The 14,230-nt window shown below is 49.1% G+C and overlaps 9 protein-coding genes across 9 annotated transcripts; 4 read left to right on the top strand and 5 right to left on the bottom strand.

Annotated features, from left to right (window-relative positions):
* Positions 1-168: 168 nt before the first annotated feature.
* PENARI_c003G11497 (putative mitochondrial outer membrane protein (Sam35)) lies at positions 169-1,154 on the top strand (the record flags this gene model as incomplete). Its single annotated transcript, XM_022628797.1, has 3 exons — positions 169-411; positions 472-711; positions 759-1,154. 3 exons carry the CDS (start codon positions 169-171, stop codon positions 1,152-1,154), a joined length of 879 nt encoding a protein of 292 aa, XP_022491794.1.
* An 874-nt stretch (positions 1,155-2,028) lies between these two features.
* PENARI_c003G00289 (uncharacterized protein) lies at positions 2,029-2,194 on the bottom strand (the record flags this gene model as incomplete). The annotated part of the gene is made up of 2 exons (XM_022628015.1): positions 2,029-2,034; positions 2,090-2,194. The coding sequence occupies 2 exons, from the start codon at positions 2,192-2,194 to the stop codon at positions 2,029-2,031; spliced, it is 111 nt and encodes a 36-aa protein (XP_022491765.1).
* Positions 2,195-2,896: 702 nt separating this feature from the next.
* PENARI_c003G02240 (cell division control protein 14) lies at positions 2,897-3,816 on the bottom strand (the record flags this gene model as incomplete). The annotated part of the gene is made up of 2 exons (XM_022628158.1): positions 2,897-3,510; positions 3,567-3,816. 2 exons carry the CDS (start codon positions 3,814-3,816, stop codon positions 2,897-2,899), a joined length of 864 nt encoding a protein of 287 aa, XP_022491713.1.
* Positions 3,817-4,502: 686 nt separating this feature from the next.
* PENARI_c003G07664 (FPP/GGPP synthase family protein) lies at positions 4,503-5,672 on the top strand (the record flags this gene model as incomplete). Its single annotated transcript, XM_022628536.1, has 2 exons — positions 4,503-4,858; positions 4,922-5,672. 2 exons carry the CDS (start codon positions 4,503-4,505, stop codon positions 5,670-5,672), a joined length of 1,107 nt encoding a protein of 368 aa, XP_022491557.1.
* A 431-nt stretch (positions 5,673-6,103) lies between these two features.
* Positions 6,104-7,045, bottom strand: PENARI_c003G09395 (Smr domain-containing protein; the record flags this gene model as incomplete). The annotated part of the gene is made up of 4 exons (XM_022628660.1): positions 6,104-6,452; positions 6,508-6,758; positions 6,867-6,967; positions 7,012-7,045. The coding sequence occupies 4 exons, from the start codon at positions 7,043-7,045 to the stop codon at positions 6,104-6,106; spliced, it is 735 nt and encodes a 244-aa protein (XP_022491746.1).
* Positions 7,046-8,556: 1,511 nt separating this feature from the next.
* Positions 8,557-9,767, top strand: gpaA (guanine nucleotide-binding protein subunit alpha gpaA; the record flags this gene model as incomplete). Its single annotated transcript, XM_022628485.1, has 4 exons — positions 8,557-8,674; positions 8,727-9,069; positions 9,119-9,675; positions 9,724-9,767. The coding sequence occupies 4 exons, from the start codon at positions 8,557-8,559 to the stop codon at positions 9,765-9,767; spliced, it is 1,062 nt and encodes a 353-aa protein (XP_022491923.1).
* A 771-nt stretch (positions 9,768-10,538) lies between these two features.
* PENARI_c003G04362 (uncharacterized protein) lies at positions 10,539-11,646 on the bottom strand (the record flags this gene model as incomplete). The annotated part of the gene is made up of 2 exons (XM_022628302.1): positions 10,539-11,420; positions 11,491-11,646. The coding sequence occupies 2 exons, from the start codon at positions 11,644-11,646 to the stop codon at positions 10,539-10,541; spliced, it is 1,038 nt and encodes a 345-aa protein (XP_022491656.1).
* A 348-nt stretch (positions 11,647-11,994) lies between these two features.
* On the top strand, positions 11,995-12,792 carry PENARI_c003G00322 (uncharacterized protein; the record flags this gene model as incomplete). Its single annotated transcript, XM_022628020.1, has 2 exons — positions 11,995-12,473; positions 12,522-12,792. 2 exons carry the CDS (start codon positions 11,995-11,997, stop codon positions 12,790-12,792), a joined length of 750 nt encoding a protein of 249 aa, XP_022491705.1.
* Positions 12,793-13,285: 493 nt separating this feature from the next.
* PENARI_c003G08053 (uncharacterized protein) lies at positions 13,286-13,780 on the bottom strand (the record flags this gene model as incomplete). The annotated part of the gene is made up of 1 exon (XM_022628565.1): positions 13,286-13,780. One exon carries the CDS (start codon positions 13,778-13,780, stop codon positions 13,286-13,288), a length of 495 nt encoding a protein of 164 aa, XP_022491416.1.
* Positions 13,781-14,230: the final 450 nt, after the last annotated feature.

Consider the following 14,230-nt stretch of genomic DNA (forward strand, 5'->3'; position numbering starts at 1 on the left):
CGAGTCCTCGAGTCTGATCTGAGTCTGAGTCTGTATAGATCGCGAAAGGAAAGAAGAAAGAAAAGGTGCGGGGAGACTCGGGGCCTGTTTACGTAATCCTTCCTATTCGGGATCCTGAATTGTTTCGATGACGACCTCGGAGCTTTGTCTCGTCAACTAACCGTCGCAATGCCCCCCAAAGGCCAGGAAGGTGACAGCAGTGCTAGCACCGACAGCAACTCCAATTCCTTCTTTACGGTCCCGGCACCTATCAAGCGCCTCTTCGACAAGTTCCCGTTGACCACCTATCCCGCCAACGAGCTCCCTCAACGCTTTCAGCCGAACACTGCCAACCAGCTGTTCGTTTTCACCGACGCGCGCGGTGCACGACATGGCCGACCTTCCTTCAACCCCCAATGTCTCAAATGGCAGGTTCGTGGCCCAGATGCAAGGGCGCATGGCCGTCGGAAACCATGCTAATGGATGCTCTAGGCCTACCTGAAATTCGTCGGAATCGACTTCGACATCACCGCGTCCAACAACCATGCATCACCCACTGGCGCCCTTCCATTCCTCCTCCCTGCACTTCCGGCAGACACATTGAACCCAATTCCATCACACAAGCTCCAGAAGTGGGCCATTGAACAAGTTCACTGCGAGGAGGAACAGCAACTGAACCTCCGGTTTGAGGTGTATGCCTCGCTGCTGGACCACCGGATACGCCATGCCTGGGTAGGATCGACTTCAAACTCGAAATCAGGACCGACTAACGTATCTAGTTATACATGCTCTACTTGGACAGCGAGAACTTCGACGCCGTCGCCCGCCGACTTTACGTGGAACCCGCAACAACCAACACCGTCGTGCGCGCCGCTCTAAGCCACCAGCTCCAGCAGGCCGCCCGCGACGAGCTCCTCAAAAACTCACGATACATCGACGCCGCCGACCTGGAAGGCGATGCGGGTGGCGCATTCGAGGCGTTATCCACACTACTCGGGGAGGACGAGCACTTCTTCAGCCGACCAAACCCAGGTCTCTTCGATGCCAGCGTTTTCGCATACACGCATCTGATCCTGGACGACACGCTAGGCTGGAAAAAGAACCGGCTGGCACAGCTGCTCAGGGAACATCCCAACCTTGTACAACACCGCGACAGACTACTCAAATTCTTCTAAATGTACCACTACCAGCGACTTGTGAATTCGACGGGATTTTTATTCGAATAATATCCTATTGACCTCCGTCTTATTCGTATCCATTCACGCTGTTTCACTTCTTGCTAAAACAAACCCCAACCCATTTCTTAGCCCTCGCACCCAGCACCTCCCCCAACGCCTCATCAACACCTCTAACCAAAACCCCATCCTGATTACAGCCAACAACATGTTCAAGCTTGAACCCCTCCTCCGCAGCCATAGCCACTACATCCCCAATCTGGTGACAATAACTCGTAGGTTGAATCTTAATCCGAGTCGCCGGATCCGTGAAACCCGCCTGACTGCGCATCCCCATATCAGCATGCATATTAGTAACCAAGAGATATGCACCAGCTCTCATAATTGCCGATGCGGCAGTGAAGAATTGCTGAAGTGGGATATGTTCCGGTACAAGTGTAGATATGACACCCACTGCCCCGGCTGTAGGCTCACGCAAAGAAGCAGGTAACTGCTCCATGGTAGGACATAGAAGATCAAAAATTCCCAACGACACGGCCGGACTTGGATTCTCTGTCCCGATATGCTTTTGAATGGTGGTGCGTGCGACATCCAACATACCGGGTGAAGCATCTAAACCGACGATTTCGAAATGGTCTGCCCCTGCATTTGATTATAAAGCGTCTACCAATGGAATTGTATTCCTGCCAGTTCCACAGCCGAGATCTACGAGGGTTGCTCGAGATGTTCCGGCGGTTGCTGGGACTCGGAAGCGAGCACTGACACGATCGAGGAATTGGGGAAGCAGAGCTCGCATTTCAATCGTATTTTTTCAAGTCGTTGCAGGAAATTCCCATCCGTGTCGTAGACCAAAATATAATTTAGGTATTAGCATTTAATCCTCAAAACGTAAAGCAGATGTTCAGAGCATATAGCATCTAAATATATATACACACCTTCGCCCACTGATCATAAGCCTGAACCGTATCCAAATACCTCGCCGCCTGCCCATCAGCAGCAGAAGACCGATCCGCCAATAATTCCTGAATAGTTTGTGCCATTTCGGATAGTTGTTTTAAGATTGGATACTGTTACCCCCGGCTACAGGGTACTTGCGGGGATATATACAGTGGTTTGGCGCTAATGCTTGTCGCTTCTCCACCCTGTAGGTCGGGTTTGGCTATACACTAAAGTCCGTTTGAGTCAGTAAAGTGACTCATACTCTAAAATCTGTAGATATTGCCTCGAATAGAACGAAATGGAGGTGAGGAAATACACTAATTGGGTGGTTTCCCGGGGAATGGATAAGCTTCGAGGAACCCTGGAACCAGATTGAGATCGAGATCTACATCTACATCTACACTGCATAGACTATGCAAGTATACATCTACATCAATATGGAACATTCTATCATCGAGTGTATATAGCATTGGAAATAGTCACAGAGAAAAATCGTACACAATCATGTCGCCATTAGAGAGACAAGGGAAAAAAGGCCAAAGGCCCAATAGGGAAACACAATTCCAGAATTGGAGTGAGAGATAAAAAAAACAAGCCAAAAGAGAGAGAAACAACAGTCCAGGGAATCCCCGAATAGCCGTACCGGACGGACCAAAGTCAAAGGCTTGCAAAGAAGAAGAGAAAAAAAAAGAAGGGCTAAAGAAGCAAAAGCAGAAAATAAACACCAAAAAACGCAGCGAGCATCGCGCATACTTTTTCGGTCATGACACTGTGAGTCAATCATAGCCATTTCGTGGTACAATTCAATAGACGGTCGCACCAAATGGCGCCGTCTCCTTCAAATCCTCCACCAAATCCTCAACGTTATTTAAATACCTCCCCAGAAGAGCCTGCTTCTCGTCGGTAGTGCGGGTATCCCGATTCATCTTAGCAGCCGCATGCGCAGCACTATGCGCACTGCGCGAGAAAGGCGCATTGGACAATTTACTCGGGCTGCGCTGCAGCCCAGGCGGAGGTGAGATAGGAGCGTGGGTAGGTGTCTCGGGCATGAGGTAGAAGTAGAGGAACTCGACGAGTTTGAGCTTGACTTCACGGGAAGTAGCACGCTGCTTGAAAAGCGAAGTCACGGTTAACAGACCGTCGAGGTCCTCGAAGGTGCGGGTGTTGGCGGGACAGTCTAGGAGGGCGGTGACGAGGGTGAGGAGGGTTGCGGATTGCACAGCTGGGCAGTTGATTGGGTCGAGGAGGTCGAGGAGGAGGTTCATGTAAATCTCGCGGGCGAAGAGGGAGCGCGAGCCTGGGTGGAGGAGGAGCGAGCCTTGGATCAGGTCTAGTGTGCAGACGATGAGCATGTCGTTTGTGCCGTTGCTGCCTCGGCCGAGGAGGTGTTCGAGACAAGAGACGAGGCGCATGGCGACTGGTGGATTGTTAATGAGATTTGTTTGGCTGAGTTTAGTTCGGATGGAAACGTACTGTTCCATTGGAAGCTTTCTTGTAGTTTTGAAAATTCGCGAAAGGCTGGGTCATCGCGTAGATCGGAGAGTGCTTTGGGCACAGGCTGGGGTGTATCGGCCAGACGTGATTTCCGCCGGTCAGACACGGGTTTTGGTTTGGATAGACATATTTGTGCGAGAAGACCCTCGACCTGACGCAGGCCCTTTCGGATCTTGCTGGGCTCGTACGAGGAGAGATAGTCAAACGAGTGCGCCAGCAGAGCCTCCATGAAGATAGATCAGAGTGATAGATAGAAATGATAAACCCCAGGAAAAAACAAAGCAAGCCATCAAGGTCTTATATCAAAGAAGTGTCAGTGGACCCCGATGAGGTCAGTTGGGCCCCTTCGCAGGTAAATAAGCTGCGTTGCCGTGACGACCCCCTAATAACCAAGGAACTCATCACACTTGGTGTGCTTAGCCGCCCAGATCGACTGATGGCGTTAATGACAATCGAGTTTAATTTAATTATAGGAAAAATCCCTGTCTAGTCTAGGCTTTGGCTAGGGAATATAGGGTGAGCTTATGTTTGCCTCGACGGCCACCCCGGTTGCTATGTGAACACTCAACAATATTCATATGCTATCCTTACCTGTTTCCTTGCGTACTCGCAGAGATACTTTAGTTACTCTAGTACATGTGATATATCAAATATCGCCGAGGTCTCTGCATATCAAATGATGTATCTCGGTCTTCTAGTATTCTAAGTTACTACTAACGTTACTACTACTACTACTACTAAACTACAAACACTGCTAAACTACCAACTATTAACTACTATCTAATATCTAATATCTACCATTACTAATGCTATCCCTTCATAAAGTCTGACAAATATGCAGGCATCAAGTGGCTGTCAGTTGTCTCCGCATTCTGCCCCTCCATCTTCCGTCACCCACCATATGATTCAACCACCATGAGTTCAACCAACATGAGTTCACCACCAAGTCCCATCCCCCCTCGCACCAGCTCCATGGGCGCAACAAATGGGGGGAGCCCGTCACACCGACACAGGTCATCAGTAACAGGAGAATCCTCCACGAAACACCGGCGCAACAAGTCCAGTGTCGATGGCACCAAATACAAAGATGGAACGTGGTCGGCCAAGAACGAAAAGATCCTGATAGGACCGTACGACTATATGCATGAGCACCCCGGGAAGGATGTACGACGACAACTCATCCAAGCCTTCAATTCCTGGCTGCAGGTCCCAGCAGAGAGCTTGGTGATCATCACCAAGGTAGTGACCATGTTACACACCGCGTCCCTTCTGTGAGTCACCCTCCAACCTCCAACCTCCACAATCCAAATACTAATCCTGCTCCGCGTATCCAGAATCGATGACGTCGAAGACAACTCCATCCTCCGCCGCGGCATCCCAGTCGCACACAACATCTTCGGCACAGCACAAACAATCAACTCAGCCAACTATGTCTACTTCCTAGCACTACAAGAAGTACAACAACTCAACAACCCACAAGCAATGGACATCTACATAAAAGAAATGCTAAACCTGCACCGCGGACAAGGAATGGACCTCTTCTGGCGGGACACACTCACCTGCCCAACCGAAGACGAATACCTAGAAATGGTAGGCAACAAAACAGGCGGACTATTCCGACTCGCAGTGAAACTCATGCAAGCCGAAAGCAAGACCGGCAAAGACTGCGTAGCGCTGGTGAATGTCATGGGCCTTATCTTCCAGATCTGTGACGATTACCTCAATCTCTCGAATACGGTGTATACGCAGAATAAGGGGCTCTGTGAGGATTTGACCGAGGGCAAGTTCTCATTTCCTATTATTCATAGTATTCGCTCGAACCCATCGAATCATCAGCTGCTTAATATTCTTAAGCAGAAGACGAAGGATGATGAGGTCAAGAGGTATGCTGTGCAGTATATGCAGAGTACTGGCAGTTTTGGGCATACACGGCAGGTTGTGAGTGATTTGAGGGATAAGGCTCTGGGGCTGATTGAAGCTATTGATGAGACGCCGAGGGTTAATGGGGCCGGGGATGGGCAGATGGTGCGTGCTATTGTGGATAAGATTGTCGAGTCGACGTTGTTGGATCCTAGTGCCCATTGATGTGATGGGATGGGGGTGGCTTTGTTGGATATACAGAGTCTCCTGTCATGCTTTGCAATTTGGTTGTATAGCTATGAGGTTACGAAGATATGATTCATGCTACGACACTATTCACCTGGAGTGGAGTAGAGTTGGTGTATGTAGTGGAGTATGAAGTAAATGTGCTCGATAGTATATGATTAATGTAAACGGCTATCAAGTATCAAGAAAAATGCCCTTGTTCACTTCCACGTTCATGGGTATATAACAGTCCCCCATCATGAGTGTGTCCAGGCCGAACCCAGATAATGCATCTGGCAGTCTAAACCGAAAGCAACGGAAAAAAACAGAACAAAGAAAAGTCATCAGACCAATTATCATGCATGCATATACACGTATATCCAAACACCAATATCACACCAATATCACACCAACATACAAGTAGTAACACCTCACATAACAACACAGCAAGCCTTCTCCAGCTTCCGCAGAACCTTGGGCAAGATAGCATTAGCCAACTTCTCAAGCTCGTCAGGCTGGTTCTGGTTCTGGTTCTGGTGCTGCTGGTGTTGCTGGTGTTGCTGGTGACCCTGCTGACCAGGGTACTGGTGCGAACCCTGGTGTCCCTGCTGGTGACCACCATAAGGCGGCATAATTGCCTCTCCACCAGTCAAGTTGACATAAATACGACCAGCATTATCCTCAGTGGCATATTGCAAACCGAGTTCACGGCAGACCTGCTCGACACGGGGCTTGATCTTTTGGACGTGTTGGGCGGAGTGGTTACCCTTGCCGACGATGCTGAAAAGAGTCAGTATCAGTCTCATCCCTTTGATATAAGATGAAGAGAACATACACATGAAGATGACTCTGCCCATGTGACTTGGCATATTTGATACGCTCTTCCAGAATCTCCTCCGCCTCCTCAACAAACTGACCATGCAGATCAATGGTATCATCGGCAACGCGCCCACTGGCGTTATTCTCCCGGAAGATAAACTCAGACGCTTGCTTGTTATACTCCTCCATCTTGCGACCGTGCGCCTTTCCTTCTTCAGAGAGCTGCTTCGCGCCGGCGCCATCACCGCTCGAGTATGCTTCCTTGGACTGCGGTGGGTGTTACGTTAGCCAGGGTCGGTTTAGGTACGTATGTGGTTCGATTCGATTGTTCAATTGCAGTCGCGGGCTGGAATCGAAATCACCGGAATTGCATACCCGAGAGAAACATTGTCCGCGCTTGGAGGCTTCCTGGCGCGCGAGATCGCGGAGTCGATCGTACTCGGCTTCGGCGTCGCTGCTGTTGTCGTGGTTGAAGGCTGGATTGTTAGTTGATGTTTGATTCTCGGGATGCTTGACTTACCCCTCGGGCCCATGTGGGACATTTCGTAAGACATGGTTGCCCCTGATCGCGGTCTCCCAGGCTGTTACAGTACGGAGTAAGTGATAAGGGAAGGGGAAGCTTTGCAGTGGGGCCCCGAAAAATCAGATCGATCTTGGGGATTTCCAAGGTTCGGGTTTTTGCTTATTGCATTCACTTCGGTTGTTATGATTTCTATAGAGTATAGGCTAAGTTATATAATATTACTAAATTGTTAGTTACTATAGCATTACTATAATATTTAATAATATATAATTCATTTACGATATCCCGATTGGTAAACCAGGACGGATCTACGATGTCCAAGGTATAGCCTGAAGATCCACTAAATCCATGGACGCCTCCAGGGCTGTACGGGCGTACCGAGTACGAGTACAGAATGGAGTTCTGTATCTGGAGTAATAGTGTGGAACTCCAAGCCTCTGGTTTACCTTTCCCGAATTCAGGGCAGGCTCAATAGTCTCTCGCAACGCGGTGGAGTATACAGTACAATGCTCATGTATAGAAAACGACTAGAAGCACTAGCCAGTGGGTCAACCAGTGCAGAACTTCAGGAGATGTCCAAGATTTGGCCAGTTCTCCTCCCATGTAACGCTATTGCAGATCGCTGTTTTAAGCAATACGCACACTAAATGTACTGTTATAACTACACTGAAGACAACATGCGACAGCGTCACTACAGAGTACACGTAGATATACAGTGGACTCCACTAGATAGCGATCCACGGATATGCAGCTGCAGTTACATGTACTCCGTACCTGGTACTGTATTGGGTTATCCACTAAAGAAGCCACAAAGAAGTATCAAAGAAGAAACAAAGAACCCCTGGCGCACATGCTTCAGACCGAAACGATCTGAGACGCTGATGTGAGGTCAGACCGAATCAGAGTAAATAGGGGCTGATTGTTTACGGAACTGGCTTGAATTGGCTAGATCTATTCACGTCAGCACATATTACACAGTACAGGCTAACTAACATCATAATGTTCTACTGATTTTATACTCTCAAGTATAAAATACAAACCTCAAAAGGGGGTTGCTCATCAGTCTCCACCTCAACCAATCAGACCAGCTGAATAGTTGTGTACTGGCCTGTACTGGCTGGTAATATATACCCGATACCCGCCTTTCTCGCCCCCAAAACAGCTGTATTGGCAGTGTATTGGCCGCGTATCCCCTTTTGCTGAAACTTCCCAATTTCCCCCTCTAACCCCTTACCTTCATCCTTCTTCTCTCTCTGATCGTCTCTTTCTATTCTTTCCTTTAATCTCTATTGTTTTTGTCCATTTAAGGTGAGTTTTCTGTTTCTTTGCCCTGGGATCTCCTTGCGTCGACACGCTTGCACAGATTCTGAAACGTCTCCTGCTTCTGCTTGTACCACCTGCCCTCGAACCTGAGATCGGAAGAATTTATTTCAGCTTATTTCAGCTTGCTGACAATTGATCAGACCCTCCGTAATCGATCAAAACCCCTGCCTCTCGAGACCCTTTTCACACCGTTGATTGCGCCCACTACAAACCGCCAAAATGGGTTGCGGAATGAGCACTGAGGACAAGGAGGGGAAGGCGCGGAACGAGGAGATTGAGAACCAGCTCAAGCGCGACAAGATGATGCAAAGAAACGAAATCAAGATGCTGCTTCTCGGTATGATATGCATCCTGAGGCTCAGACGCGGAGAACTGACATGCGAATACAGGAGCCGGAGAGTCGGGCAAGTCCACAATCCTCAAGCAGATGAAGCTCATCCACGAGGGTGGATACTCTCGTGACGAGCGCGAATCGTTCAAGGAGATTATCTACAGCAACACCGTCCAGTCCATGCGGGTAATTCTCGAGGCCATGGAGTCCCTGGAGCTTCCCCTGGAGGACGCTCGCAACGAGTACCACGTGCAAACCATCTTCATGCAGCCCGCTCAGATTGAGGGTGACAGCATTCCCCCCGAAGTCGGCACCGCCATTGGCGCTCTCTGGCGCGACACCGGTGTTCAGGAGTGCTTCAAGCGCTCGCGCGAGTACCAGCTGAACGACTCTGCCAAATAGTGAGTTGCAAAGTGCTTGCAGCGCGATGGATTTGGCTAACTTTTTCAGCTACTTTGATTCAATTGAGCGCATCGCCCAACCCGACTACCTTCCCACCGATCAGGATGTCCTCCGTTCCCGTGTCAAGACTACCGGTATCACCGAGACCACATTCATCATCGGAGACCTGACATACCGCATGTTCGACGTTGGTGGTCAGCGTTCCGAGCGTAAGAAGTGGATTCACTGCTTCGAGAATGTCACCACCATTCTCTTCCTGGTCGCCATCTCCGAGTACGACCAGCTGCTCTTCGAAGACGAGACCGTGAACCGTATGCAAGAAGCCTTGACTTTGTTCGACTCCATCTGCAACTCCCGGTGGTTCGTCAAGACCTCGATCATTCTCTTCCTCAACAAGATCGATCGTTTCAAGGAGAAGCTCCCCGTCAGCCCTATGAAGAACTACTTCCCCGACTACGAGGGCGGTGCCGACTACGCCGCGGCTTGCGACTACATCCTCAACCGTTTCGTCTCTCTCAACCAGGCCGAGCAAAAACAGATCTACACTCACTTCACCTGCGCCACTGACACCACCCAGATTCGCTTCGTCATGGCTGCTGTGAACGGTAAGACCCACATCTTCTATAGTAAGAAACATCGCTGACATACCATAGATATCATCATCCAAGAGAACCTCCGTCTCTGTGGTTTGATCTAATGAAACCGTTTCCGTGACGAGTGTCGATAGATCGCATGTTTTCATTAACCGGGGCTGATCGGAACCGCCGGTCAAAAGCCTCGTTTCAAGATCCCGGCGTTGAATTCCTTCTGCTTTGCTTTTCCTTTCTCTCTTCTTCTTGATTCTCCTTTTCCTTTCTCATCTTCTAATTGTCTCATCCTTGACACGATATCTAGCCGGTTTTTGTGTTTTCCTTTGTCACTCCTGATATCCACGACAGAAAACAAGGAGTGCGCGAACTCCACGGGCTCACCCTCCACCCCGTGGTCTTGTTTTCCTCAATCCTTTCTTTTTGTTTGATCCTTTCCTGCCACTTTCTTACCTCTTTCCACTTTTTTCTTTTTTTTTTTAACCTGTCTGATTTGAATGCTGGATATCCTATCATCTTGTGGTGCCCCCTCTTCTTGTTTATCTTGTATGTAACCATACCGTCTTCCCCCATCATTTTCCTTGGTCTCTCGCGTCCGTTGGAAGCCTCGAGCGACCATCTGGGCAAACTAGGCACGGGGAAATGGCAGGATCCGCGGATTTTCATGTCTCCTTCTCATGTGTCATGCCAGGTCGGTCGTTGGGTTATTTTCAGAGTTCAAGAATTGAATCTAGGGTTCTGACTCTTAATTTGTTATGTCAACTCTTACAGTATATCAGTAGATCAGTAGATACTGCCCGCCCCAAACAGAGCCAATACATGTCAAAGTAGTAAGCTTCAAATGGGTATCTATGCACGATGTCAACATCAAGCCATCCGACCTAAAACCTCAACTTAGGCCCAACAAAAACAATCAAAATAGCAACAACCCACAACCCAAAAATCCAAGCATAAAGCATCATCCGCCCCCACCAACCCTTTCCCTCCGTCATCTTCCTCAACAGCCCCATCCTCTTCCCAGCAGCCTCCATAGTCGTACTCGTCCGATCAATCCCAGAAACAGCGCGGTCAAGCGCGGATTTCTCGCCTTCAAGTGTAGACTGGAAAGTCTTCGACGAGGACTTGAGTTGTGAGGCTAGCGTTAACAGGGAACTGGTTAAATCCTCTTGTTCCATTCGATGGGTACTGAGTTCTTTTTCGGTTGCTGGTTTCGATTGGGTATTGGTATTGCTGCTGGTTGTTGTAGCAGTTGGTTTTTCAGACGTAGACGAAGATGTAGAGGTCGGTGTTGCGGATGGAGTATTCACATGCCGATTCCGCAAAGTAGGAAATTGAGACGACGCAGTCGCAGACGTAGGCGTCGGCTCCGTAAGTGTAATACTCGGACCGGACATATCTAAAGACGCCGTCGTTGTTGAACTGCCTTCATCCATCTCATCCCACTGCGGTTCAGTCGTTCGAATCGGTGCGGGTTGGTGCCTGGTCTGCGGAGAAATAGAGGCGATAACCTTCTCTTGGGATATAGGCTTGGAGAATAGCTCCTTCCATTCATCTTCGCCGTCTTGATCTTCTTCGTCGTCTTCCTCATCCTCCTGCTTCACCTGCGCCTTGGCATCCTCTTCGTCGAGAATCGATTGGATCCGCTTGAGGAGTTGTCTATCGCGCGCGATCTCGGCTTGTGCTTCGTGTTTGCGGTCGAGGGGTTTGAGTTGCGGGAGAGCGCGTTCCAGTTGGGTTAGGAGGCTGCGGGCGTATTCCACGTTCTGGGGTTAGGTTAGATATTGACTGAGAGGTATGGGGTAGGGCTGTAGGAGTGGATATGGTTGGACTCACCTTGTTTATGCGCATGCGCTGGTATTCGGATTGTTGGAGGGAGCGCCGGTCTGTGCCTGGGGAGAGGAGGTTGTGTTCGAGGCGGGTGAATAGACGGGCGACATTGAGAAGGGCGAGGTCTGGAGAACCCTCTGTTGGGAATGCTGTAACGGTCATGATTGGAGTCAAGTGTGAAGACGGTAGTACGTAGATGTAGCGTGGTCATGACAGGATGACTCAGCTCAAGACACAGCCCGACAATGGTGGCGAGTCTAGTCCTTTTCCAGCGTCTAGTCCTTCTCCAGCAAATAGACTTCCGTGCTTGAGGTGGGCTACTGGCTAGTGGAAAACACAAATATGCCTAACTAAGGATTGAGGCATAGGCGTGGCGTGTAGGTCACCATATCCTTCGATTCTTTTTTGTATAAATGTACCCCAGCATCCGGTTTTGTACTTAAGTTCCCTGAAACCCAGATGGCTTTCAGTCTTCAGTCTTGTTTCTTATACTTCTTTTATTATACTAAGATGGCTAGTCTCTCCATTGGAGACATTGTTCTCTGCAGTCAAATCGCTTACCGACTCCTCACCGCTGCAACAACAGGTCGGAAGAATGCACCACGCGACATAAGGGAACTCGAGCATACACTATTAGCCTTGAATTTCTCACTTACTCATCTTCAAAAGGCCTCCACTGTGATCTTGTCTAGAAACACAAACCTGGAACCCGATGCTGCCGATATACAAAAACACTTGGGGGTTATGGTTCGCTCGTGCCGCCAAACCCTAGAAGATCTCGAACGAATGACCGCCAAATACCGCGACACTATGAAAGACTTCACTTCAATCCAGAGCATTGATAGTCCTGGCTACGCCTCTCTAGTCACACTCAAGATACAATGGCGGAGATTCATGTGGGACCTCCGAGGGGAGTCATTGACCCGCTATCGACAAAAGCTTGAGACCCATAGTGCTGCAATTAACCTTATGTTGAACACTTGCATATGGTTAGTCCCTGTCCACTATCTCCATATATTATCCTAACAGCATCCCAGGTCCACCGCCGATCGCATCGAGGAAGACAGCAGGCGTCAAGGCCAAAGATTAGAGGAACTACTCCACGAAGCATCCAATTTCAACGGCATATTCTCTCATCTCATGCAGAGTATCCACCTTCCCATCGTATCTCATCGGTACTCAATATCTCCTGTGTCCTCCCCATCCTCGGTGCTATCCGGCTCAACACTGAGGGAGGATGATCCTAGTGAGATATATACTCCAGACAATCATGGCCATATGGTATCCAGTCAGATTAGAGCTCAATAGCCAAGTCTCTCTCGTTTGCAGCACAAGGTTTGACACAATGTTGCAGTGTCAACTGCGTTCCAACCCTGGCATGTTTGTAATGGAGTCTAGGCGTTCTGTGATCTATATTTCAGCCCAATATCCCATTTCCCATTTCTACCTCCATTTTCAAGTCTGTTATATAAGGCATAAAAATTGTTATCACTTTGTCCTAGACCAACGTTCAACATGGGACGTGGGGCATACGATACAACAGGCGTGACAAGTAAGCCACAAATAGATCCACCAATAAAGTCACACGCTATGTAATTAAGGAAAGACTGCATGCACGGGTCATGTCATCATAAGAGAGCAGGAACAATAAAAAATGACAACATAAGGCAATAACCAGGAAAACAGCAAATCAAAGCGAGAATCCCAACAAAAAGCAAAACTGATCACTTGCAAAAATGCCAGCAAAACCACCCATACTTAATCATGAAGGAAGGTGATCCCCCATCCCTATAACTGTCGGCTAATTGTACTCGACAACCACCCGCTTCCAAGTTCGCACACCTTCAAAATCCTCCTCACGCATCTGCTGAACCGACTCATTGCACTTTCGCGCCATTCCCATCGTTTCAGGTGATGCCGTCCGGGAAGAAGCGATGTCATTCATCCCAAAGTTCGAGCTCACACTCTTCTGCTCTCGAGCCTGTGCAGCAAGGGCGCCACTGCTCGGAAAAGGACCCGACTGCGACAGAGGGCGGAGAATATCGCACGCAGAGGCCGGCAGCGCAGCGGAGAAAAAGCCATCGCTCTTTTCCATATTGGAAGAATAGCGCCAGGAGTCCGAATCAGGTCGTGAAGTAGTAGAAGGCAGTCTCCGGCGTCGAATTTTGATATACAGTCGAACAAGAACAAGACTGAGCAGCGAGAAGCTGACCACACACAAAACCGGAAAAGCTAGCCACGCCGTCAGCAGCGGAAGATAGACAGACAGACAGTCAGGAGCAGGGATCAAGCTCATGGCGAGATCGGTGGGATACAGAGAGTACCCAAGGGAAATAAGTTGAACTGACCCCAATAGTAAACCGGGGGGAAACAGCTCAACTTAAAGACGCGGGGCAAAACAAGGCGACCAGGGATCCTCGACAGAGTTTACCGAGTGAGAGGGCCTGGTATTGTTTAATTTGAGACTATACGCGGACACTGCCCGGGATGGCGGCGTATGAGGCGAATAGTGGCGAATGGGGGAGTCAGGGACAGGGGTTGGGCTGGATTAGGTCTATATAAGATCTCGACTACACTAGGGCTAGAAGCCAAGCTAAAGAGACGTAGTTGTGATGCCAATGATCGACGGGACGTATGGCGGGGGCGATGTACTCTGTATGTGTATAGAACAAAGAAACATTACAAAACGAACCACACGGTTCAGAGATTGAACTTTAAAACAGACTCTGCATTACAGTACATTCCT

The sequence above is a fragment of the Penicillium arizonense genome, assembly GCF_001773325.1.
Source record: "Penicillium arizonense strain CBS 141311 chromosome Unknown PENARI_contig003, whole genome shotgun sequence".
In the NCBI taxonomy this organism is placed as follows: Eukaryota; Fungi; Ascomycota; class Eurotiomycetes; order Eurotiales; family Aspergillaceae; genus Penicillium; species Penicillium arizonense.